The sequence below is a fragment of the Taudactylus pleione genome, unplaced genomic scaffold (genome assembly GCF_031769625.1).
Source record: "Taudactylus pleione unplaced genomic scaffold, aTauple2 ptg000522l, whole genome shotgun sequence".
Lineage (NCBI taxonomy): Eukaryota > Metazoa > Chordata > Amphibia > Anura > Myobatrachidae > Taudactylus > Taudactylus pleione.
This window is the reverse complement of record NW_028284924.1, coordinates 3,464,614-3,490,886: the sequence shown is the minus strand read 5'-3', so window position 1 is coordinate 3,490,886 and position 26,273 is coordinate 3,464,614. Positions and strand designations below refer to the sequence as shown.

The window sequence follows — 26,273 nt, the reverse complement described above, 5'->3', positions numbered from 1 at the left end:
TACAACACACGAGGTACTGAGGATAATGCCATATGTATTAAGGATTACTTTATACCTGGTTACAGGTATTCAGTTAATGTTTTGACACTTAACATTTTTGCAGTGTGAAGTGAAACCACATTTAATCTAGGAATAACTTGTCGGGTCTCATTTGTTTGGTTGCAGATCACTAATGTATGGTTTTCTCTGTTCACAGTACAAAGGGGCACATGTTAAACCAGGGTTTGCGGAACACTTTTACAGCAATCCCACAAGATATAAAGGCAGAGAGAACATGTTGGTAAGTGTCTGCCTCTGTGCGCTCGGGGCTGGTTTGGAAGGAGGTTGTGATGATCTCTCTCCCCCATCTCTTCCCTCTCTTTAGTATTATGATACCATTGAGGACGCACTAGGTGGTGTCCAGGAAGCTCACTTCGATGGACTCATCTTTGTGCATTCTGGAATCTACACAGACGAATGGATCTACATAGAGTCTCCAATCACTATGATTGGCGCAGGTAACGTTACAAGTTCTAATTATGAACTTAACTATGGTGCTGTATTCAACCCACCAGATTTGTTACTCCTGGTGCATGTAAGGAAATAAAAGTAATTGGGGGAGATGTATTATAGCGGCACTTATCGCTCCGCTATAACGCTTCCTGCTTCGCCTCTTCACAGAGGCATAGCAGCAAACACGAACTATGAGATGTATTAACATCTCATCGGCCGGAGCGGGAGATTGATGATACGCTGTCTCTCACCCCCCGGCCGGCTCCACTGGGCATGCACGGGATCTCGCAAGCATCGCAAGATCCCGGGTGCAACCCTGTAGCCAGCAGCCCCCTCAGCAGGGACAGTGCTATCCCTGCTGTGGGGAATGGGCATCGCCAAGCTGCAGCCGTCGGAACGGTCAAGCGAACCGATCGTTAATACAGTGCCCTGCCCAGCGCCGATATTGACAGGGGCGCATGGCGCCCTTTCAATTATTTTCCAGCCCCCCAGTAATACATGGGGAGAAGCGGTATCGGCGCACGATTAATACATCTGCCCCATTGTGTGGTAACTGTAGGCAGTAGAGCGGCTTCTTTTTTCTGTTTTGTAAGTGTTCCCAATGCACCAGTTTTCATATGTATCCCTGTAGTATGAACCACTGCTGCTAGTAATCTAGGTTCTATTGTGATTTACAGCACCAGGAAAAGTTGCCGATAAAGTGATCATTGAAAACACTAGAGACTCCACGTTTGTTTTCATGGAAGGTTCAGAAGATGCTTATGTTGGGTATATGACAATCAGGGTAAGGTTTTGTCTTATGCTGTTATTTACTCTTTATGGAGAAAATTGCCATTATTATCCTTTTCTCAGTTTTATCAGCTGTGATATGATGTGTGGCGTCAGTTATACATTCCTCTCTTGGTGGTGGTGTATCATGCTGTAGGTAATTCAGTATAGGTATTTATGATGTTGGTTGCACACTACAATAAGTTGGGAAGTTTTGTCTGTTATGTGCTAAACACTACACAGTGAAGTCTGACCTGTCTTATTACTATAGTCCTTCCCATGATCATTAAGAACTACATCTGTACTGAGATTAGGTAACGCTGTATTTCAGTGATGGTTTAACACATTTTACTTCTATTTTTTTCCCTCTATGTGTATAATATGTATAACGATATCTGAAGATGTTTTGCCTCCAAATTGTTGTGATATTCATTATCTTTGGCAGGGGTAGGCAACAGTTTTTTCTTTTGGGTGCCAGGCCATCAACATTCCCTGTTAAATAACCTTTCTGAGTGGCACTCCATTACAAATAATTGTTTCCCCTTCCATAATTTGGGTCTGTCCTGCCAGAATCAGGACAGTGGTGGAATGCTCTGCCCTCTCCCACCTGTTAAAGCTTTGCTACCTGCGGGTTCTCTTGTGTCTTATGCTCAGTTGGTGATTATCTGGGTCTTTGAATTTTGGGCCCTGCTTGGAAAAAATTGATAAATACATGGACAACCAGCAATGAGTGAACTTTCTTGCCTCAACAGGTCCAGAGTTTCAATCCATAGCACCGATGGTAAATAATTGGATCTCTCTACCTGCAGTGAGCCCTAGGGTCCACTTTTTACTAAACCGAGACCTATCATCACCCCTCCTGAAAAAAAAAAAAAAAAAATAGCCGTGACATAACTAGTACTCAAAGCTAACAGAGAAACCAATTTCTTCTTCAGGGTCCATAGGGATCCACAGGGATACCATGGGGAATGTTATGATTGGAGACCAGGCACCAAACAGTTAAAGCTTCAGCTCCTAGGATGCTTCGGGGTCCTCCATATATACCCCGCCTCTAGCCATAGGCCTTCAGTTGTTCGTTTGGTGCGGCAGGATCAAGGCACACCTTTGTAACGGGGACTGCTCAGGCAGTCCTAAGCTTTTATTTAATGTTTTCGGGTTGGCAGTACTAAGCGTCTGAATTAAGACACATATACTGCGACTCAATCTGCCTCCGCCGGGCCGCAACATCAGTAACTGGGCTGGTGATTTCATCGGGTCGCCGCTAAGCTTGCTGCGACCTGGACTGCAACCGTACGCACAGAGATGTCATGTAAGGCGTTTCCTCGCTTACGGGGAATCGCGCGTGGCAGTCCTTGCTTCTGGTGTCAGAGACTCACCAGAAGCCGCTGCTGTCAGGGACCAGGGATTGTCCGCATCCTCACTACACCACCGGGGCCTTATAAAATACTCTCCTTCTCCTTCTTTGGGGTTTATTTACAAAGTGTCATGTTGTAAAGCCCAACACTTCTGTTCGTGTTTATGGCCAATAATTAAAAAGGCAATGCTTTTAGTAGCAAGATATGGTTAGTAAAAGCAATGCCCTTCTAATTATCGGGCATAAACACAAACGGGAGTTTCAGATTTCACAATCCGACTTTTCATAAATAAACCCCTATGTCTCTGATCACCAGGTCCATATTCACAATGTTGACAACAAAAAGTCGACATGGTTAAAATGTCAACATTGACAGTATGCCGGCATTTCCATGAGGGTAAAGGGGTAGCCTTAGTGTTTCCATTAGGGACAGGGTGAGAAGAAAAACAGTGTGCCGACATTCTCACAAATGTGTACATGATACCAGCATTGGCACGGTCAGTGCCGACATGGTCAACACGTTCAGTGAAAACCATATCCCTCCCTCCTCCCTTCACATCAATTCCTTAGGAGCCCTCCCTCCTCCCTTCACATCAATTCCTTAGGAGCCCTCCCTCCTCCCTTCACAGCAATTCCTTAGGAGCCCTCCCTCCACCCTTCACAGCAATTCCTTAGGAGCTCTCCCTCCTCCCTTCACAGCAATTCCTTAGGAGCCCTCCCTCCTCCCTTCACAGCAATTCCTTAGGAGCTCTCCCTCCTCCCTTCACAGCAATTCCTTAGGAGCTCTCCCTTCACAGCAATTCCTTAGGAGCCCTCCCTCCTCCCTTCACAGCAATTCCTTAGCCCTCCCTCTTCCCTTCACAGCAATTCCTTAGGAGCTCTCCCTCCTCCCTTCGCAGCAATTCCTTAGGAGCTCTCCCTCCTCCCTTCGCAGCAATTCCTTAGGAGCTCTCCCTCCTCCCTTCGCAGCAATTCCTTAGGAGCTCTCCCTCCTCCCTTCGCAGCAATTCCTTAGGAGCTCTCCCTCCTCCCTTCGCAGCAATTCCTTAGCCCTCCCTCCTCCCTTCACAGCAATTCCTTAGGAGCTCTCCCTCCTCCCTTCACAGCAATTCCTTAGGAGCTCTCCCTCCTCCCTTCACAGCAATTCCTTAGGAGCCCTCCCTCCTCCCTTCACCGCAATTCCTTAGGAGCTCTCCCTCCTCCCTTCACAGCAATTCCTTAGGAGCCCTCCCTCCTCCCTTCACAGCAATTCCTTAGGAGCTCTCCCTCCTCCCTTCACAGCAATTCCTTAGGAGCTCTCCCTCCTCCCTTCACAGCAATTCCTTAGGAGCCCTCCCTCCTCCCTTCACAGCAATTCCTTAGGAGCTCTCCCTCCTCCCTTCGCAGCAATTCCTTAGGAGCCCTCCCTCCTCCCTTCACAGCAATTCCTTAGCCCTCCCTCCTCCCTTCACAGCAATTTCTTAGGCGCCCTCCCTCCGACACTGACCCTCTATCCTTGGAGCCATCCCTCCGACATTGACCCTCTATCCTTGGATGGCAGCGTTGCTTCTGTCTGCCTTTCGTACATCCAGGAGTTCTAGCAGCACTCTACGCCAGGATAGCGTGAATTGTCATAAATGCACTGTCCAGCCAGTTGGGGGAGATAGGGTCGTGCACTAGTTAAGGGAGGAACGGATCCCCTACCTATATATGCGTACAAGATGCATGATATACCTGGCTACTGCAGAAGTTAAGGGAGGAACGGGACTTCTACTTATATATGCGTATAAGATGCATGATATACCTGGCTACTGTAACTATAAGTTTTCATTCTATCAGTAATTCTGTTTATTTTAATTTCAGTTCAACCCTGATGACAAATCTGCCCAGCACCATAATGCCCACCATTGCTTAGAGATCACAGTGAACTGCAGTCCGGTCATTGATCACTGTATCATTCGCAGTACTTGCACAGGTAGGTACATGGCATTTTGCGTTACATAATTGTGCCATTCTGCCATCACTTTGTTGGATTGATGAGCTTTCCTGTGTTGATCGCCATTATCTCTTGCAGTCGGCTCTGCAGTTTGTGTGAGCGGCCAGGGAGCATGCCCCACTATCAAGCACTGCAACATCAGTGACTGCGAGAATGTAGGACTGTATATCACGGACCATGCAGAGGTAATGGTCCTTCTTCCAATTTCACTGTATTCTCAGTTGCGTTACTAGCATTGATGTAAATGTGTGCTGTTGTCTTTTTTTTTTCAGGGTATCTATGAAGACAATGAAATCTCCAATAATGCTTTAGCCGGTATATGGGTGAAAAATCATGGCAACCCGATCATCAGGCGAAATCATATTCACCATGGGCGGGATGTTGGAGTCTTCACGTTTGACCATGGCATGGTAAGTTACATTCCCCCGGACTCACTACCATCCTTACACTATAGTTTCCTTTTATCAATCTAAGCTTTACCTTGTTAATTTATTGGATAAAATACTCTTTACAATGACAACATGCAATGCATCTATATTGTTTGTGCATATTGCAAATAATCCACTGCTAACTTATTCTATGAAGTCTGAACTAGAATCCCTTGTACTACTGTTGTATTGAGGTTTTACACTTATCCAGTTGATCATTTCAACAACCACAGTAAAGCAATGCAATGAAGTTTTTTATTGGGGGTAATGGACTGCATCACTGTCTGGGATAAAGGATTGGTCCACATGGGGGATTCATTTAGAAGCGAGGGAATGTAGCTTCCAGAATGAGTGCCTTGTGCTATTTATTTGGCTGCATCGCACCCTTCTGTTAAGCCAGGAGATGCAGTTTACAGAGACTGATACCTGGGGCTTAGTCACGATAAACTGCATTTTCCGACATAAGTGCCAGGCGCGATGCTGTTACCGCACTTGGTAACAGAGACTGGCCCCAATGCACTAGTTACCGCGGATTCCTGCTCTCACCTCGGGGTGGTGCGCACAGAAATCCACTAGTCGTGGGATTACAGCATGGACAATTAAATTGGTTTGGGCAGTCATCCTGGGAGCTACATCCCCTTTCTTCTAGTTGAATTCCCTTTAATGTTGGCTGAGGCTTCGGTGGGGATAATGGATGCTCCCCTGTTGGGTGGGGATTCGGTAGTGGGAATGTACTGCTTCACTGTTGGGTGCTGCTTAAGTGTGGATAATAGACTGCTTCACTGTTGGGTGATGCTTCAGTGGAGGTAATGGACAGCTTCATTGTTGGGTGAGGCTTCGTGGGGACAATAAACTAACTGTTGGCTGAAGCTTTGAGGATAATGGATTATTTAAATGTTGAGTGAAGGGTATTTTGCACATTTTCTGTTCAAAGTTTGTTCACTATAGTGAAAATAAAAATCTTTATTAGAGGGAAATAACATTACTTCCAAGATTATGATACAGACCTGAGTATTTTCATGATCATTTGGCCACCAGGGCACAGTGTCAGCGGATATTTCCTTATACCCTATGCTAGGAATAACACTCCCACTCCTGTGCAGTTTGTGTCTGTTTACTTTACCTTCCTGCATTTGTAACCCCCTTGTCATGTTTGCAGGGCTACTTTGAAAGCTGCAACATACATAGAAATCGAATAGCGGGCTTTGAAGTGAAAGCCTATGCCAACCCAACAGTGGTGAGATGCGAGATTCACCACGGCCAGACAGGAGGGATTTATGTCCATGAAAAAGGCAGAGGACAGTTCTTGGAAAACAAAATCTATGCAAACAATTTTGCTGGTGTTTGGATTACCTCAAATAGTGACCCAACCATACGGTGAGTATACAGAGGATGCCCGGTAATGCGGGGACCTGGGCATGGTTCTGGTGAATGCCAACTGCCTTTTAGCTCATTGCCAGCCCTTGCATCATACATCTATGAATATGACTGATCATGAACAGGACACTTTGTTGTCTTTAATTTGTTGCTTTGTTTTAATGTTGTTTCTACATAAAAGTGACTATTTAGGATGTGTATTCGGATAACACATGTAATGCAAATTGTGAGATCCATATGGCCACAGCTTGGAATGCTACGAGAGTATAGAGGATGAGTGACCTAGGAAGCAAGGGACATTGGACATGTCATGAGATGGGTATTGGGCAAAGAAAGAATTAAATGCATTGACCTAAAGACATCACTTTTTTTTTTTTTTTTTTGACGGTTTTAGAAAAACACCAAGAAAACTACAGCAAAAGCAAAACTCTGAGGAACATACATTGGTAATAAACCAAGATGCAGCATAGACCGTTCACGTAGTCGCATAGATCACAGCACAGTGAAACTGCATATATTATACTTTGTGCAATATAGCACATAATAGCAAGACCGTACAAAGTTGATATACGCTACTCACAACGTCATAGTAAACCATGCCGTTCTGCGGCCACCCCCCAGGGACACATCCTAGTCACTTCTCCTATACCGGGATTCATACCAATATGACTAGAGTTTAACATTTCCCATAGCTTTTCTACTATCATACAGATAGAAGTTGTGATTCATAGGGGTCAATCCTATTAGGTGCGAATTGCGAGGAGCGAGTTGCTATTTTCTCTTTGAATTCGTACAGCAAATTAATTTTGCAATCCAATTAGCAACTCGCACTGACCCAGTCAGACTGAATTTGCAACTTTCCGCTCGCACCTCCCTGAGGATGAGAGATGGAAAGGAAACTATTTAAAGGTTAAATTGTCGGGATACTGTGATGAACCCCTTGGACCCCCTCCCCCTAATGACTAATTAGGCATTTGGATGTTTCCAATTAGCTTAATTAGTCCAATAACTACATGTCATTTTTTGGGGTTAAAAAAAAAATTCCTCAAATTAACCCGAAAATCTACTTTTTTGTTGGTTTAGACACCCCCAAATTTAATTGCTATAATTTTTTAGTTGAAAAATTATAATATTTTTTTTAAACAATTTTCAAGGTGCCCTCAAAGTACCCCAAAATCACTGTTTTTTTTTTTTTTCTTTCTTTCTTTCGTTTGGGATTAAACAACAAAAGTTTTTTTTTTTTTTTTTTTTAATCATTTTCTTGCGTTTAGAAAAAAAAAAAACAAATCAGCCATTTGATACCATTTCAAAACCTACAGTAACTTCCTAATGCCCGCAAACCGCCTTCTATACGGTCCTGCTAATGAAATTATCCAGTTTGTGGGGGGTCCAGGATGGTCTCCCTACTTTTTCATGCATTTCTTGCAAATCTCATTTGGCAGTCATTTCACACCCCTCCGCTGCGAGTAGTGCGAATAGGCATTTTTAATTGGATTGGAGAATTCTCGGGAGTGCGCTTGGCTGAGAAGTCTGCGAGCTTCAAGAAACTAGCTACTCACAATTCGCACTTAAATAGGATTGACCCCATAGGATCGTTAACCAAACTTTACATTATTAAAGTCAGGGTGGGGGTCCTCTGCCAGATAAGTCCTGGCTATTATAACTTTTGCCAGTGTCAGTCACTTAAATACATCTATATTAGTGCATGAAAAGAAATGTCAGTGAAATGCCAAAGAGACATACCATAGAGCCCAATGAGGGTAAAGCGGGCACTCCGTCCTGAATGCAGTCACAGATTTGCACTTCCTGGCAGTGCCCAGAGTAAGTGCCAAAATGCAGCCTTGGAGCTCCACATCTGTGACACTGCGAATCAGATCTAACGTCCATTTGAAATAGGCCCACGTGTGTAATAACCCCAATTTACCATATAAAAATGTATTTGTTGATATTGGAGATAAAGTATTGCATCTTCTGTGAACTTTTTTTTTTTATATACATTATAAATAATTTCTTTTACAAGAGCTTTCTTCAGGGTGGACATCCCATATACTGGCTCATTGAGGAACTTTGTGACTTTGCAGCTGTATATGATGAAATGATGGTCACAGGCTTTTCATTCCACAAGACTTGGTCCCATTCCGCTAATATAGATAATGCACAAGGCTTTCTGCCTGGAGGCACAGAGTAGGATGGTACAGTTTTTATATGAGGAATGGTATGCTTTACAATGCTGGTAAACCATTAACAGCTTTTTCTCCATTGATGCCCTCCACAGTGTGATGAAGGAACGAAGGTAGAAATATTAGGACCATGGTTTGGGCAGTGATTTATTAAGTGTTTAAGAAGTGTACATTGAAGCTAGACTTGTGTAGGCCTTATTAATAGTTTTTAAAAAATCTCTGGCAGGTACAAGTCATAAAAAATACATTACTGTAATTCGTTTCTCATAATGCAGGGGAAATGCAATTTTTAATGGAAATCAAGGCGGTGTGTATATATTTGGCGATGGAAGAGGCCTTATAGAAGAAAACGACATTTATGGTAATTATTATTTTTTTTTTATTTATTTTTTTTAATTATTTTCTTCTTCATTTTGGTTTTCTTGGTATTGATTTGTTTTGTGTTAACAGGCAATGCGTTAGCTGGCATACAGATCCGCACAAACAGTTGCCCTATTGTCAGACATAACAAAATTCATGATGGTCAGCATGGTGGAATCTACGTCGTAAGTTGGTCCATGTTTTTCCTGTCTCTGTACAAATTCCCTGTAACCTAACCATACCAAGTGTGCGTGTGTACAATGGGTGGAACATTTGCCAGCCTGCCCTGTTTGGTTAAAAAATAGACCTAAAACTTACTAAATCATAAAATAAATAATGTGACCACTGAAATAACATTCACCTTCAAAGTTTTGAATTGTCTTTTATCATTTTTAAACTTCAAATGTTAATGTATTTACATGTTCTATTTAAAGCATGAAAAGGGACAGGGTGTAATTGAAGAAAATGAGGTTTATAGTAATACTTTGGCTGGCGTTTGGGTGACAACAGGAAGTACTCCAGTGCTCCGGAGGAACAGAATACACAGTGGGAAACAGGTATGTATTAAGCTGTACACAATTTCTGATCTTTCACATTTAGGGGCAGATGTATCAAGCCTTCAAACGAATGGACAAGTTGCCCATAGCAACCAATCTGCTTACTTCCTATCATTTTCTAGAATGCTTTTGCTAAACACTAGCTATGTAGAAGCTAATTGGGTTTTATGGGCAACGTCTCCACTCCACCACGCTTTAGGAGGCTTGATACATTTCCCCCATAGTGTATTGTGTGTCCCACTACTTAACCTGCAGTATTTATTAATGTTAATTTTTTCCTCTCTACAAACATAAGTAACATTTCACTGGTGTTCATCCGGCTATATTAAAGTGGAACAAAATGTATTATATCTGAGTTATTCTAGAAGATGGAGCAACGTTACCTTCTGTCTAGTTCTGGAGAGCTGTAGATAGTGTAAGGTGTTCCAGGCTTGTATAATAAAGCCTAATGGTGCGTACACATGGTACGATAAAAATGCACGTTATGAACGATATCGTTCATAGCGTGCATTTTTGGGTGCCTTCCAACCCACAAACGACCAGCGATACACGTATAGACGATAACGATATCGTCCATCGGCCGTGCATGCAGGCCAACCTGGTCGATATCGGGACCTGGTTACATAGGGACCCGAGATCAACGGCCCGTCGTTGGTGGTGTGCTGGATGATCGATATCGATCATTCAGCACACCGGGAAGGTGCAGGGAGATCGTTCAGCGATTATCGTTCTCACTGACAATCGTCCCGTGTGTATGCACCATAAGACAGCAAAGTAGCTATACACTTGCAGAATAATGTTACTGGTATATACTGTAGGCAATACATTTGCCTAGTGCGGTTGATGATGGGAATACGTGGGGCCAGCATAGATTTGTAAAGCTGCATTAATCCTATTGTGATAAGGTAACAGCTAGACCACAGGTTCTCAAAGTCTGTCCTCAGGACCCCAAACAGTGCATGTATTCCATGTCTCCTCACAGAATCAAAAGTTAAACAATTAGCTCCACCTGTGGATCTTTTAAAATGTGTCAGTGAGTAATGAATACACCTGTGCACCTGCTGGGTGACCTGGAAAACGTGACCTGTGTGGGGGTCCTGAGGACCGAGTTTGAGAACCACTGAGCTAGACAATACTTGAAAGGCTAATGAGATTTTTTTTTATTTTTTAGAAAACATTCTTTTCACAATGATTTTATTATTGTTGACAACGCTTCAGGGTCACCCGCTTCTCCCCTATGTTCCTCTCCCATTAAATATTATGAGGGTCCTTGAAGAGTTGATTGTGGACCACCAGTAAACGATACATTGTTTAGATGATTCACTTAATGGGGATCTTCTAAGGCTGGGAGTTTCCAGTGTTAACTGCTGTGATTGAGTGTAAAATGCAAAGGAAAATGTTCTGATCACTTTTAGAGAGCTACCAGGCTTATTCAGTAAAAGCCCATTAGAACCTGCTTTTCTGTGGCTAGCCTTTCCAGTATTAACCTTATGATGTATTTTATACACTGTGTACAAAATGTATTAGGTTTGTACAAGCCCTAGGTTGGTAAGAAAGCCAGCTTGGGAGAGAGTGACCTTTCCCAGATCAAGACTGGTGCAACCTGCTCCTTTGCACTAATCGCTGACTCATGCCTTTGCTGATCACCGAGCTATGCTTCCAGAAGAGCAGTTCTGCACTTCTGGACCAATCTCTGTTGAAAGTGCCGCTCTGTCTGAGAACAAAAAATCCAGGAACATTGTGACTCCTCTCCAGTGATTTAGGTTCCTCTAGTGCATTCATAGTGTGAACTTCCCTTTAGACTACATGGGAGATGAGGCAAGCAAGGAGGTCTGACTGAGTTGTCACTGCCTGACGTGCATTCCAGCCTCAGAAGAGAAGAGCGGACAGTCTACTATCTGATGGAAGGCATGATCCAGCCTTAAAAGATAGTGGCCCACAATTGGGGGGCATGCAACCGAATTACAACTCTAAAGGCTGAGGAACACTTTAGAACTAGGGTTAGAGACAGGAGAAGAGAATCTACGATCGTGAAGCTGCATGTCGGGGCTAGTGAGGAGTTACAGCTTTCTCTGGACTGTCTGGGAGACTTGGAGGCCACAGTGAAGATTAGCAATCTTCTTGTTGCCCACCGAAAGCATGGTGGTCTCAGGAATAACTTGTCTGGCTAATTAGAGAGATCAGTCTCCGTCCAGATAAAGTAATCTTCAACCACATCCTACGGCAATATGGTACATTTCATCCAAATTTTTCAAAGCGTTCTAAATGTTTGTAGAGTAGTCTTAAACAGAATTCCATATTAGAGGCATCTCCTTGGGTAATTCATTTTCATCAGCCTATATGGGGGGACATTGCTACCTTGGGTCTAAGCCGAGGGTGTAGGAGTTGAACACTTGAAAGGTTAATCTTGCTTTGAGAGCTGAAGCTCTCTTCCTCACCAACCCCTCTTCAGTTTTTAGTTAAGTGCCCCGATGAGTGGTCAGGTTCGGCTTTAGCTGCTTATATATATCGAGTTGTTCTCTTTTATGTAAGACTTAATTTTGACAGTCTCTACTACTTGTAGCACAGAGCTTGCCTTACTCCCTTTTGGGAATTTACAGTGATGGTTGCATTTTGACAGGACCCCCCCCCCCCCCCCCCCCCCCCGCACTACTAGGGTCTCTCTCTGTGTTAAAATTGTAGAGGGGATTATTGATATCGGGGAGGGTAGAGCCCACAGGTGACACCGTTCTCCTCATGTTCGGAGATGAATAGGACCAGATATGTGTGCCACAATACTTTATTGCTGGCTGGTTTAATCCAGTGACATCCCCCTTAAGAAAGGATTGTGGCTGCCCTTTATAGTCGTCTCTCTGGGGCTTGATTCACGGATGTAGAGACTAAAAGGTTTTTTAGAGGCATTGCTTTTTGAAGAACCTGTTTGGGACTGAACTTGATGGACTGAGTTGTCACGCTACTGATGTAGCGCGACCAATCCAGTTATTTCAGGCATTACTCTTCAATCAAAGGAACCAAGATTTGGTATTTCATGTCTCCTTTCACAGCAGGCCTTAAGGGGGGCATCCACTACACGATTTTAGCAGGCGATCGAACGATAATGACATAGTTATCATTCAGTCGTTTATAAATTGTGCAGTGTTTGGTCGTTAACGATCAACGATGCGCGCTCCCGCTGGTCGTTTGATCGTCTTGTCAGTTGACTGAACATGCAGATCAATTTCACTTGAAGTATTAAAGATAGTTTGCAAATCTTTCAGACTGAAAGATAAAATTTCAAGGGAAAATCGTTTAGAGATTGGACAGGGAGTAGATAGTCTAGTGGATGTTCCCCATTAGCATGTGCATCAGTGGGTCATAATCGCCAATCTTCCTCTTCCCGTCGGATCAAAGATGTAAACCAGCCTGGACACCTAAACATCAGAGCAAAAAAAGAATGTCAAACAGAGTGCATGACTGCATCTTCATTCACTCAGCCCTGACTGTGGTGGGAGACAGTCTTGTGTTGTTGATCCCTGACAGGTGAAGGGAATATCTCTTCAGACTGCTCGGTGATGGGAGTCATGTAGGTTTTGTACTCACATCTTCTAGACCTATCTTGAGCACCAATCTTCAGATGGTCAGGTTCAGGATGGAGTCCCTGAGATGAGATTAGTGAGGCAAGTATGTTTTTAGCATCAGTAATCATGCATATAGCATATCTTCGTTTTCCAACATTACATGCTCAAACTTTTGTTCCAAGAATCCCCTTTTCATTACAAGATTCTTCCATTTGGTCTGGTTATGGCAGTGATGCCCAAACTTTTTCTGCCCCGTTCCCTTTGTCTCAGAAATTATTCTAGCGCTGATCAAACATAGAGGCCATACTCAAAGCAAAAACTTTTCCTACATCACATTCAGTGCGGGGGAAGAGAATTGTCACTTGTGTGCCTCTATATATCTATAGGACTTACCTGTTCTTCTAAATGTCACTGCTCTTTTTTTTTTTTTTATCAAACTTTTCCAGATTTCCTTTGCCTGCACCTCCAAAATGCGTCTCTGTCCCACTCTGTGGCACTGACCCTTCTCCTTCCCAGCTCTCATAGCCCCCTCACAGCCTGCCCGTTCTTTCTCCTCTCCGGTCTTACTTGTGTTCCACTCTGGCTCAAGGCCTCTGTCTATGCACTACATTTTTGCTCTCGTTTCGCTACCTTGGCTTGGCTCTGCCTCAGCTTTCTAGTACGGTGTCTATTTGAGCTGTACTTAATTTCTTTAATCACGCACAGGTGAGTTAGTCTATGTTGCTGGATCAGTAATTATCCCACCTGCTTCCACAGACACAAATCCTCAAAGCATGACCTGTTGGGAAAACTTAAGGGGTTGAGGTTGAGTATAATTGCGTGAACAAAGGCGCACTGCTCAACAAAAAAATAAGCCATAGTGCTTGTGGTCAGTCAGATATCTCCAAATGAGAAAATGTGCCCCCAATACTCCATTCTCAGAGCGGCAGTCCAGTTTCCGTAGCTTTGCTGCAACAAATTGAATTCTAGATAACTAACAAAAAAGGTGCCTCCTAGTGCAATAGTTTCATATTTACACCCACATGTTAAAATGATCCAAGTGTGATCCATTAGGTCGAGAAAATGTGCTTCTCTAACCATAGGTAGTAATTCCTTCAAGGTCAATAAAGAGATCTATGATCCCCGCATAGAACATATGATCATGGGAATCATAGTGTATGTACTGTATATACGCCGTACATTTATGAGCGACATTTCACATGTACAACAGAACAAATAAAAACAGCTTTTCCTGAACACAGTCCACATCAAAGAGAACCACTGAGCAGCTGAGCTAGACCTTCATAGCATTAGTTTCTGGATGTGATATAAGTATATTACCCAACGCATTACATCTTGGCATTATTGGGGTCAATTCGACTTGCTCGGGGACATAGAGATATACATATCTATATCTCTATGTGTGTGTTTATAAAGAGAGAGCACTTATTTTTACAACGTATTTTTAGTAGTTTTAATTTCAACTACAAGCAGGTGAGACTGGCGAGCCTTTATAATAGAACAAATATTGTTTCATAGGTTGGAGTATACTTCTATGACAATGGCCATGGTGTGCTAGAAGACAATGACATCTATAACCACATGTATTCTGGGGTACAAATACGGTAAGGCTTTCTTGTATTTATAATGTAGAGTTTTGGCAAAACTGCCCACTGTAACAGTCAGCTGGCACTGATGCTGCTGATGTGCACTGGTACCCCAGTAATAAGCTAGGCCCATTCCCTGGTATCTCTAACAAATCTCTTCAGTCTGATCATCCATCTACTGACGTGTCTGGGTACATTTCAGAGGGACAATTAACTAAATATTTGTTATGTTACATTTGGCTAAAACTAACGCAGTTTAAAGTATTTACTGGATCATTTATCAAAAATGCCCTGGTAAAAGTCCTCTGCCATTTGTAAAATATATACAAAGGAACAAGATTTTCCCCCCCTTTCCATATTTCCGGTTCAGACCATAGGTGGGGTGAACTGCAGCTATGGTTTATGTTTTAACATTAGCCGGTTTGGTGCTTTCAGCAGTCACTTATGTCATACCTACCTTTTTTATGCTGATTTTATTTATTTTACCGGTTCTCTAGAACGGGAAGCAACCCTAAGATTAGACGCAACAAAATCTGGGGAGGTCAGAATGGCGGAATACTTGTGTATAATTCTGGTAAGGATTTTTTTTGTTTTGCTAAAACTGTGTATGGGCATAAAGATTGATATACACTCATTAACAGCACTGTCTTGTTAATTTCCCAACAGGGCTTGGCTTCATTGAAGACAATGAGATTTTTGACAATGCAATGGCTGGAGTTTGGATTAAAACAGACAGCAACCCAACATTAAGACGTAACAAAATCCATGATGGACGAGATGGTGGAATCTGTATATTTAATGGAGGCCGAGGTAAAATGTTGTGATCTTTCCTGTAGCGCACACTTATCTGACCCTATGGCGAATACTGAAGTTATTCTGTAATTCAGTAAGTGTTAGTTCACCCTAAGACACCTCCAGGGTGCACTTATGACTACGAAGAAGGGTTGTAGTTCTGAAGGCTATGGGCAACACCACCTTATCGGCTCCAAATTTCATAAATATCCCCCTGTTGCACCTTTACAAAACTGTCCATGGGGGTCTCCCGTTTTGGTATCTTCTACTCAATAGGTTCTCAAACTTGGTCCTCAGGATGCCAAACAGTGTGTGTTCTAGGTCTCAAAATAGCCAGCAAAATAATTAGCGCCACCTGTGGGTGACTGGGTAAATGTAAACTGTTTTGGGGTCTTGAGGACCAAACTTGAGATTCACTATTCTACTCTATTCACTTGAGGAATGGTGATTCCAAAAATTAATCTACAGTAGCCTTTCCCTAAGCTAGGGTTTTCTTCTTCAGGGTCCATAGGCGCCACAGGGAGACCTTGGGGTGTAGGTTGGATCTGGATCCCGGGCACCACGCAGTTAAAGATTTTGCTCCCAGGATGCACTGGTCCATCCTCCCTATACCCCGAGCCTGAAGCACCTCCGTTATAATTGGAGGCCGGCCGAAGTCTGGTCACTGTTTATGCAGGGGGGCTGTTTAGCAGCCCCAAAGCTAATTTTATTTTTATGATTTGGATACTTTTTCTTCCATCAGAGCGTGCAGCAGCAGACTGTCCATAGGATGTCTGCGCTGCCGCTCTGTTGCCAGCTGGCGTCGCGACGCCAGTACCGATCTTGGGATCTCGGTGGGACCCCCGGGGGTCTGTGCCAGCTGGGCCCCGCGGGACATCCCAGATTGCTGCTGGACGTACAGGGATAGGTCATTTTCTTGGATGGTGCGTTGCAGATCTCTAAGGCCAGCGCGTGGTCCAGTCCGCCTGCATAACTCTCCCTTGGGTTGGTGTATGCAGCACTATAGCTTTCCCAGACATTGAATCTGGGCAGTTGATTGTAGTGCAGTGTCTTGTTTCCTAACTGTCAGCATATATCTATACCTTTCATCTAATTCTAACCTTATATACTGTAGGTGTAGCTAAGGTGGTTCTTTTCTCTCAGATATATAAAAGATATTTGTGAGGTATGACACATACTGTTGCTTACCAAAGTGTCAGACAGGAGCAGTGTGTCGAATACTTAGGCAGTGGGCTCCTGCAGCTTATCTAAGCATCAGTCAGGACCAGTGTTTTTTTCTCAGACTATTACCTTTAACATACAGGTGTATTCAGGGTTTTTTCCTGTGCCTCACATACATTCGTTGCACTGTGCCATATTTGGGCTGTGTGCTCCAGCAGCTTACCCAGGACATAAGGACAGGACCAGTATATTGTTTCCTACTAGTATCCTACATACACGCTGGTTGCATTATACCCAGTGCCATATTGTGTGCCGTTTACTCTGCAGGTATGTCTAGCGTAGGTAGGAGTATTAGCAGTATGGGGGCAGATGCCTGTTATGGGCTGCAGGCTTAAGTGAGGAGGATTTTCTATATATAACACACACACACATACATACTTTATCTCCTGGGCTTTTTCGCTCAGGTACTGGCCACTATTGCAGACTACCTAGCGGATCTGGCTGTAATTCCCCCGAGGGGGTTATCACAGCAGGACGGAATTCCCCCTTTGGGATTGTCACAATACAGGTACCTCCTGTACCCTCACCATGGGTAGACGTACTCTCTAACTAAGTACAGAGTCTGATGGCTACATCTAATGCCTTTCAAACCGGGTTGCAAGGTAGGGAAGCCTCTACCCAGTAATATGTGCTGTGTTATCGTCACAGTCCACGCTCAGATGCTGATCTCTCTAACCCTGACTCCCCTCCAGAGGCATATGAGAGACGGTCATAAATTAATAATCCTGCCTTGGTGCGAGCTGTCGGATCCATCTAATTAATAGAAGATAGAAGAGGACGAGCCAGACCCTAAATCCAAGCACCCTCTGTTTAAACGCCAGAAAGTAGCTTCAACAGAATTCCCTCGATCACATCATCTGAACTCATGGCTGCAGCCTGGCAATCTCCCGGTAAGAGGTTTCATACTGACCTCCAGTTACTCTTTTACTGTGGCTCATAGTGCAAAATGGAAAACAACCCCTGCAGTGGATTCACATATTACGCGTTTAATTAAAAGCGCTACGTTGCCTATTCCTACAGTTACTTCCTTGAAGGATCCTGCGGATAGGAAAGTAGAAGCTTGCCTGAAATCGATATACTCTTTTTCAGGGACTGTTGCCCGTCCAACCATGGCTATTGCATGGGTGGCTAAAGCTATGGAGAGCTGGGCTGACTCACTTGAAGACACTTCTTTCCCCTCAGTTGCTTCTAGGGATCAGATGTCTTTTGTTGCTCACATTCGAGATGCAGCTTCCTATTTTGGTAAAGCAACATTAGATGCCAGTCTCTTAACCTACAGAGTCAGCTGTGTCTGCCCGCTGCACCTGTGGCTATGTTCATGGAAGGCTGATGTGGATTCCAAGAAAGGCCTAGAAGGATTACCCTACAATGTAGAGCTCTTGTTGGGCACAGTCCTTGACAAGATTGTGACTACTTCTACTAGGCCTCGGAATGCCTAAATTTCAGTCCTTTCCTAGGCAGTCTGCTTCCACTAAGAGCCGCCAAACTCAGGACCAAGCAGACCTGGAACACCAGACACCCTGCTTCAAAGCCCTAGGATAAACCCATTCAGACCCGAACAAGGCCTTACAAATCCAGAAAGTCATACAGTCCTTGCTGCAAGCAGGGGTAATTGTGCCAGTCCCACTATCTCAGTGAGGGACTGGTTATTATTCTACACTTTCTGGTTCAGAAGCCGAATGGGTCTCATCGGCCTATCTTCAACCTCAGATCCTTGAAAAAATCCCTAAGGGTGCCAAAGTTCAGGATGGTATCCCTATGCTCCATCTTCCTAGCTATGGAGCCTGGCGACTTTTATAGTATCTCTCTATATTCAGGACATGTACCTATAGCGCCCTCACATCAGCGATGTCTCCAGTTTGCTATACTATGGCAACACTTAGAATTTCAGGCTCTGCCCTTCTGGACTTCCACAGCTCCATGAGTGTTTACCAAAATTACGCCTGTCAGGGCAGCCCACCTGAGTGGTCAGGGTGTCCGCCTGTTTCCATACCTGGACGACCTCCTGCTCCTAGCAGGATCCCCAGAAATGCTTCACCGCCATCTGTAGTTAACCATTGCTTTCCTGCACAAGCACGGATGGTTAATCAACTGGAAAAAGTCCGATCGGAATCCCTCACAGAGAATGATTCATCTAGGAGCCCTGCTGGATTCTCAGGATCAGAGAATCTTTGTGACATTGGACAAGTTCTCCACACTTCATCTACGAGTGCACAGATATCTTCACAGTTGGCAAGTGTCGATCCACTCAGCAATGCAGGTTCTGGGATCCATGGTGTCTGCCTTCGAAGGGGGAATATTCTCCGTTTCCTTCCAGGCCTTTGCAAAGGCTGATCCTCTCCAGGTGGAACGGGTTGCCACCATCGGCTCAAAGCTCAGACGATGGTACTCTCTCCAGGTGCGTCTGTCTCTTTATCTTTGTCGCTATCAGACATCTTATCTAACCAAGGGTCGCCCCTTTTGGTTCCCAGACTGGGTAATCCTAACAACAGATGCCAGTCTCCCGGACTGGGGCGCAGTGACCTGTCCGTGCTCTTTTCAGGACCGCTGGACATCGGTCGCATCAACCCTGCCAATCAGCATATTGGAACTTTGAGCTGTCTACAAGGCCCTTAACCTGGCCCAGCACATACAGTACTAAATGGAAAACCTGTACAGGTTCAGTCCGACAGTGCCACAAAAGTGGCTTACATCGACCATCAAGGAGGCACTGACAGAAGTGACACGCATTCTGATATGGGCCGAGGGTCACCTCCCGACCATCTCTGCAGTGTTCATTTTGGGAGTTCTCAATTGGGAAGCAGTCTTCCTCAGCCGTCACGACGTGCATCCCGGGGAATGGTCGCTTCTCCAAGAGGTGTTTCAACTTCTAGTGTACAGATGGGGCCTCTCAGAGATGGACCTCATGGCCTCCCGACACAATCCTAAACTGCTAGTGTATGGGTCCATGAGATACCGAGGCAACCTTTGTAGATGTGCCACTGAAGTGGACCTTCCTGTTTGCGTACCTTTTCCCTCCAGTTCCCCTTTCTTCCTCGAGCTCTTTGGAAGTTCAAACAAGACTGAGGCACTGTCCTGCTGGTGACTCCAGCTTGGACCAGTCGTCACCTGTACTTAGATCTTTGGAGTCTCTCCATCAACACTCCGTTCCTGCTGTCACAACGTCCGGACCTGTTGTCTCATGGTCCTTGCCTTTACCTGGACCTGGGTTGTCTGTCTTTGACGGCGTGGCTCTTGAGTTGTTCCTACTTAGGTCAAAAAAATTCTCTAGCTCTATAGTCACACTATGCTCAGAGCGAGTAGGCCAGCCTCTGCTCGGATCTACCAGAAAGTGTGGCGTACAGATTTCCAATGGTGTCGTACTAGAATCTACGATCCTCAGGTGTTTAGGGTTTCCAGAGTTCTGGCCTTCCTTCAAGCTGGATTGGACCTTGGACTTCGTCTTGCTTCACTGAAAGGGCATGTCTCTGCTCTATCCATTTGGTTCCAGTGTAGACTTGCTGCACTACAGGATGTCCACACCTTCCTCCTGGGTGTCCTCCAGATTCAACCTCCCTTTGTCCCTCCAGTGGCTCTGTGGGATTTGTCAGTAGTTCTTCGTGCCCTCCAGGGTCCTCCATTTGAACCCCTGGATTCTGTAGAACTTAAGTGGTTCACAGCGAAGACTTTTTTTTTTTTCTTCTGGCTATTGCATCTGCCAGGAGGGTGTCAGAATTGGGGGCGCTCTCCTGTCGTCGTCGCTTTCTGATATTTCACCAGTACAGGGCTGTGCTTCGCACTCGCCCTGAGTTTCTTCCTAAGGTGGTTTTTCATTTTCATATAAATCAGGAAATTATGGTACCGGCCTTTGTCACCACACCTCTCGGCTGGTGAGACTTCATTGGATGTGGTCCGCGCTTTCAGGATTTATGTGGACCGTACCAGTTCCCTTCGGAAATCGGATTCCTTGTTTGTGCTCTATGGATTTCACAAGAAGGGATGGTCAGCCAATAAGCAAACATTGGCCAGATGACTTCGTATGACTATCTCAGGGGTTTACACACACCTGCCTGCCTGTTTTGGCTTCTGTTACTGCTCTTTCTACTCTGTCTGTGGGCGGCTCGCCGTGGCGCCCTCGGCTTTTCAGCTTTCTAAGGCGGCCACATGTTCTTCTGTCCAGACCTTTCTAAGGTTCTATGCATTTGATACCTTCACCTCTCAGGATGCTTCCTTTGGGCGCCGAATTCTCCTCTCAGCGCCGGAGCGTCCCCACTCATAATTGGACTGCTTTGGGACATTCCCAAGGTCTTCCTGTGGAGCCTATGGACCCTGAAGAAAATGAGTTAAGGCAAGAACTTACCTTTGTTAACTCTTTCTTCGAAGTCCATAGGTTTCACAGGGCACCTGCCCTGGCTTCATATGGGCTATATTTCTGGACACCGGTTTCCCGTCTCCTTCTCCTTTGAGTGTGGTTCTTGAGTGTTCCAGTGCTTTTTGTTCTCACTCGCTTTTTCCTCCTCCGGCCTTTGGCTACTTACAAACTGAGGTGCCTCTGGCTCGGGGGGCGGGGTTATAGGGAGAGTGGACCCAGTGCATCCTGGGAGGTGAAAGCTTTAACTGCGTGGTGCCCGTGATCCATATCCAACCTACACCCCAAGGTCTCCCCATGGACTTCGAAAAAAAAGTTAACAAACGTAAGTTCTTACCATAACTCTCATTTTTGTTGTTCTCTATAGTCTTTATTGACCTAGTTTTATATCTGCTAGAGCGTCTCAAAAACTTTTGTGTATATTTATCTGGTAACAGATGGCAGTCTAGTCTGCGTGGCACAGTGGTTAGCATCTCTGGCCCATATCACTGTAGTGAAAATACTGGAGAAAAGCCTGCACCTGTTTACAGATGCCCAGCATGCTTTGATTGGGATTTTGTGGTAGTGATTTATTAATTAGTCTATTTTGAACTTAATGTATTGCAGAAGCCCCCCCATAATTCCTTTTTCCATTTTTTGTTATGTTTATAAACTCCCCATAGTGAAATAAACCTTTATCTCTTCATTTGGTGACAGGGTTACTCGAGGAGAACGACATCTTCAGGAATGCTCAAGCCGGCGTGCTGATCAGCACCAACAGTCACCCTGTCTTACGGAAAAATAGGATATTCGATGGATTTGCCGCAGGTTGGTGAATTTCATGGCATTATCCGTGGCTTTGTGATTATTTTAGTACCAGTACTAAAAATGTAATCTAGGAGTTTCTCATGAAACCTTTCCTCATTTGTTTTGAAGGTATTGAAATTACAAATCATGCAACGGCGACCCTTGAAGGTAATCAGATTTTTAACAACCGCTTTGGAGGGTTATTTCTGGCATCTGGCGTCAACGTTACTATGAAAGGTATAACTAGCTTATATACGTAGTTCCATGTTCCATGGTACTCTGTGCACATGTGTATGCTGATTCCATCCATTGTGTAACAACTCAAGTGTACCTATAAGGCTCAATCTAGTTACCTGCGATTTACTTGCGGGTGTGAGTAAGTGCAGCTATACGGTACCACCAGATTCGTGGATTGTGTAGAAAAATCCACGGATCTGTGGTAAGATGAGGCAAATGCCGATGTCGATATGTACACGCCGTTGCAACAGCAACTTGTCCTCCTCGCGTGCTGGAGCGAGTTCATTGGATTGAGCCACAGAGTCTCTCCCTTTAATAGTATACAATACACACTGTAAAAAAGCTTTTTAATGTCTGTCCTTATGTAAAAGTTGTTTCTTTCAGTAAGTTTTACACTTCTAAATTATTTGTAACAGTTTGGTGGACAGTGCCTACTATGGGGTTGAATGGAGAGCACTGGGCGCTTTAAAGGTTAATTCTTTTCTTCACCCAACCCCCTCCCATTAACAGTTAAGTGCCCATGGCTGGGACAGGTTTACCTTGGGAAGACTTATTTTTCATTTATTTTATCCTGAAACGTTTAGCCTTCTGCTGCTGTAGCAGGTGGTTGTTACGCTCCCTGGCGGGAGTGTTCTGTGTGTTGCTAGTAGTGGTAATGTCTTTCTGCTGACTCCAGGAATGCCAGCAGAGAGATGCAGCACTGCTAGGGAAACCCTCTCTTACAAGGACTGTAATACAGTGCAAGGGGGATCCCATTTCATAATAAGGCAGCATTTGCTATGACTCAAATTGTACAGCTGAAGGAGGAGTCTCATTTTCACCTTAACCAGAACGTCATGCCAACTGTGGAATCTGATTTTTCAACTGAAGAGGGACAGCCAGGTTTTCTGGATTTGGTTTGAGTGCTGAAAATATACCCAGACAGCACTTCCAGATTTTGGAAAACTGTAAACTTTGCTGGCTCTCTGGGACTCTGGCCAGCATCCACACAGACAATTACCAAATGCACCAGGTTCATAATTCAGCTGACTTCTTCAGGTGCCGAGCAGCTGGATACAGACCGAATCTCTGCGCATTTTAACCAGATCCGTGCGTTCTTCCTTGTAGCGTGGCACAAAGCCTTTATCGAGCAACTGCATCAGGCAGCCGCTTGGTCCTCTGTACACGTTTTACTTTATTCATATATTAGCATACAAATTCAGGCATGTCGAAGTGTACCCTCCCATAAGGGGCAGCGTTGGATAGTCCCGATAGGAGCGATGTCCCCCAGATTGCATGATGATGAGAGGATGTTTGGTACTCTTCTTTCATTCCGTTTCTCAGAAGCCATCTGGGGAGGTACTGCATTTTTCCTTAAGCTCATTCTGGACATTGTTTACATTTCTGTAATTGTTCTTTACCCCTGTCTTGGGGCTTTTGTAACATGGAAACTGAGAAAGCTTGGTGAGTGGATGAGCTTCAGCCTCAAATAATTAACCTTTGCCTAACTCCTAAGCCCTTAAAATCTCCTGGTAATAACGACCCCCAATTGTTGAAACAGATTTAACGGTGAGTACCAAAAATGCTCTTATTCAAAGTAGTTCTTGTATAGAAAGTACAGCTGGGTTGTGTTTCTGGTTGATACTAGCAGACATTATTAATGTTTCTGGTCCTCATCTACACCCCATGGGGGCAGCCATTACGGGCTGCACTGATATTCAGCATTATACTATATGGATAGTTTGTCTTATCCAGAAAGCCAAAAACTTAAACAGTAAATAGTTGCTGCTCATTGATTGTGTGACATCCTATATTGTACACTACTGCTACATACTTTAATGAGGAGGGGAATGCCTGGGGTTATAGTAACGGTAATTCACCATTATTTTAGGCACAGAGTTCCAAATTACGGGAACAATGGAAAACACCCCAAATCCCAATTATTCCAGATAATAGAATCTGTACCTCGTAAACAGATTTCAGTATTCACATTAATGCTGGTTCGGCACACGCAAGACTGCCGTCTCTTTTATTATAGTGCATATATGAAAGTATCCCCTCACCCATTATCCTCTTTACTGGCACGGAGAAGACACCCTAACAGTCCAGGTTTTAAGGATAACCATGCTTGTGCACAGGTGACTTAATAGTACCTCAGTCTTTTGATTTAACCATCTGTGCTCAACCATGGATATCCTTTAAAACCTGGACCGTTAGGGTGCCTTGAGGACAGAGTTTGGCCTAATTGAAGGTTCCTTCCCCTAGGACACCATTTATGAGCTGATGGTTGCCGTAACTGTGTCTGGGAGGATCCATGCACAAGTAGCCTGAAAGCTGAAGCATATGGCTGCCCTGTGTCTTGTTAGTCCTATGTCTGGTCTAGGCTCATTACATTTCATGTGTAACTCAGCCTGAAGCCAACATACAGCTCAACTCGTGTCCCTACTCCCCCATTGTGGTGGCCCAATAAAAGGGGCCCGGGGGGATAGCCTATTCAAAACATGTGTTTACTGGACCCTTTTATTAGTGTGAATGACAGATTTCGGCAATATTGTGGTCATGTCAGCATCTTTCTTGTTTTCCAATTGTGAATCCTTAATAAATGTAGATTGGGTTAATATGGTTTTGCTGGCTAAATCTGATGAGTAATTAGAACCTTTCTGATAATTCTTGCAGATAACAAAATAATGAACAATCAAGATGCCATAGAAAAAGCAGTCAATAGAGGCCAGTGTCTATATAAGATATCCAGTTATACCAGCTACCCAATGCATGACTTTTACAGGTAACCGCCTTCGTCCTTGGACAATAAACGTGTTGGAGTCAGAAAGAAATGACCCAGATGCAGTTGGAGACTTACATTATTCTAATCGTATGTACAGACCTGAGCTATCTCCCCCGTCACCTAATACCAGACTGCTGCATACTCCCGGCAAATCCTAGCCTAAAGTCCCTCTAGGCATTGAATGTTAAACCAATCTCCAAAATGCTCGTTCTGTCTCTGGAAAATGTACTTGATTGAATATAGAAATATTGGATAATGTGTTTGGTATGTCAAAAGAAGTTTTTAAAATAAAACAAAACCTCCCCTTCTTATTGTTGGTAATGTCGTTTGAATCTGCAACGATAACAAAAAGCAAAGACTGTAACGTAATGTAACAGACACCCTGTTCATTATAATGACTTATGGTGCATATACACACGGAGCGATCAGACAGCGGTAACAATATCGCTGTCTGATCGTCCTGCACCCTCCTGGTGTGCTGGATGATCGCTATCGATCATCCAGCACACCAACCACTATAACGGCCTATAGTAACTTGGTTACCTGCATGCACAGACGATGGACGATATCGCGATCATCCACGCGTGCCCGCTCATCGCATGTCGTTGGCCACCGAAAAATGAACGATAACTATATGATCGTTATCGTGCATTTAAATCGCTCCGTGTGTACGCACCTTTACACATTCTACAAGTATAAGAAAACATATAATGTATTACAATATTTTGAATGCAGGAGCCCGAAAGCTTTTGGAATCATTAAAGAGTGGTATTAATACTATGGGGGGTAATCAATTGGTATCGCACCCGCGATAAAGTTTCAGCTGCCGGCATTTTAGCCGCGGAAACTTATTGTGCGGGCCCCCGCTATTTTCAGTATACAATCTCAAGAGACGCAAAAATGGAGACATGCGAAGTCAAAATACGCGAAAAGTGGTGTCCGAATCGGGGAAATCAGCCTGAACCCCCCTAATAAGTTGCATTGGGGATCAATGTAGTAGTGTCCAATTAGCCCTAATAAAACTATTTGGTGTACTTAAGTTCGCATAATTACCTCTAATTAGAGTATTTGCACAAGCGGTGGAGAATAGCATAAAGCTGTTTTTGTTTTGTTTTTTAGGTGAAAATAAGTTGTCCTATCAAATTTGGGGTACCTGAAAATGGGTGCAAGCATATTTTAATGTCTCTAAAGTGAACTTTTAAATAACGTGAAATTGCACCCCCTAAAATGCACCTGCAATCCCCAAAACACTTGACCCCCTTCTTAGGGCACCCCTAGAACATTATTTCGCTAGTTTGCGAACTTGTTCCCTCACTTCACACTTTTTCGCCCCCAAATTCAAAGTACTTTTTTGGGGTGTTAAGATTTTTTAAGTTTTGTGACGCAGTTGTCCATTGGGGGGGCTAAAAGCGGATGAAATTGAATACGGCGATACTTTTCCGACAGATAAAAAGTCGCAATCGGCTATACTTTTCCGTGGATCTCGGCTTT

General features: G+C 44.1%; 1 protein-coding gene across 2 annotated transcripts in view; it reads left to right on the top strand.

The window, feature by feature from the left end:
• FBXO11 (F-box protein 11) overlaps window positions 1-26,273 on the top strand; it is a 95,532-nt gene that overhangs the window by 60,660 nt on the left and 8,599 nt on the right. For both annotated transcript variants that reach the window (XM_088450721.1, XM_088450720.1), the window contains exons 6-21: window positions 197-280; window positions 365-497; window positions 1,170-1,276; window positions 4,457-4,568; window positions 4,668-4,774; window positions 4,862-4,999; window positions 6,177-6,394; window positions 8,850-8,935; window positions 9,025-9,119; window positions 9,369-9,491; window positions 14,567-14,652; window positions 15,132-15,208; window positions 15,301-15,444; window positions 21,692-21,802; window positions 21,911-22,018; window positions 24,674-24,782. In XM_088450721.1, the coding sequence (XP_088306847.1) occupies window positions 197-280; window positions 365-497; window positions 1,170-1,276; window positions 4,457-4,568; window positions 4,668-4,774; window positions 4,862-4,999; window positions 6,177-6,394; window positions 8,850-8,935; window positions 9,025-9,119; window positions 9,369-9,491; window positions 14,567-14,652; window positions 15,132-15,208; window positions 15,301-15,444; window positions 21,692-21,802; window positions 21,911-22,018; window positions 24,674-24,782 (1,838 nt within the window). The remainder of the gene's footprint in view (window positions 1-196; window positions 281-364; window positions 498-1,169; window positions 1,277-4,456; window positions 4,569-4,667; window positions 4,775-4,861; window positions 5,000-6,176; window positions 6,395-8,849; window positions 8,936-9,024; window positions 9,120-9,368; window positions 9,492-14,566; window positions 14,653-15,131; window positions 15,209-15,300; window positions 15,445-21,691; window positions 21,803-21,910; window positions 22,019-24,673; window positions 24,783-26,273) is intronic.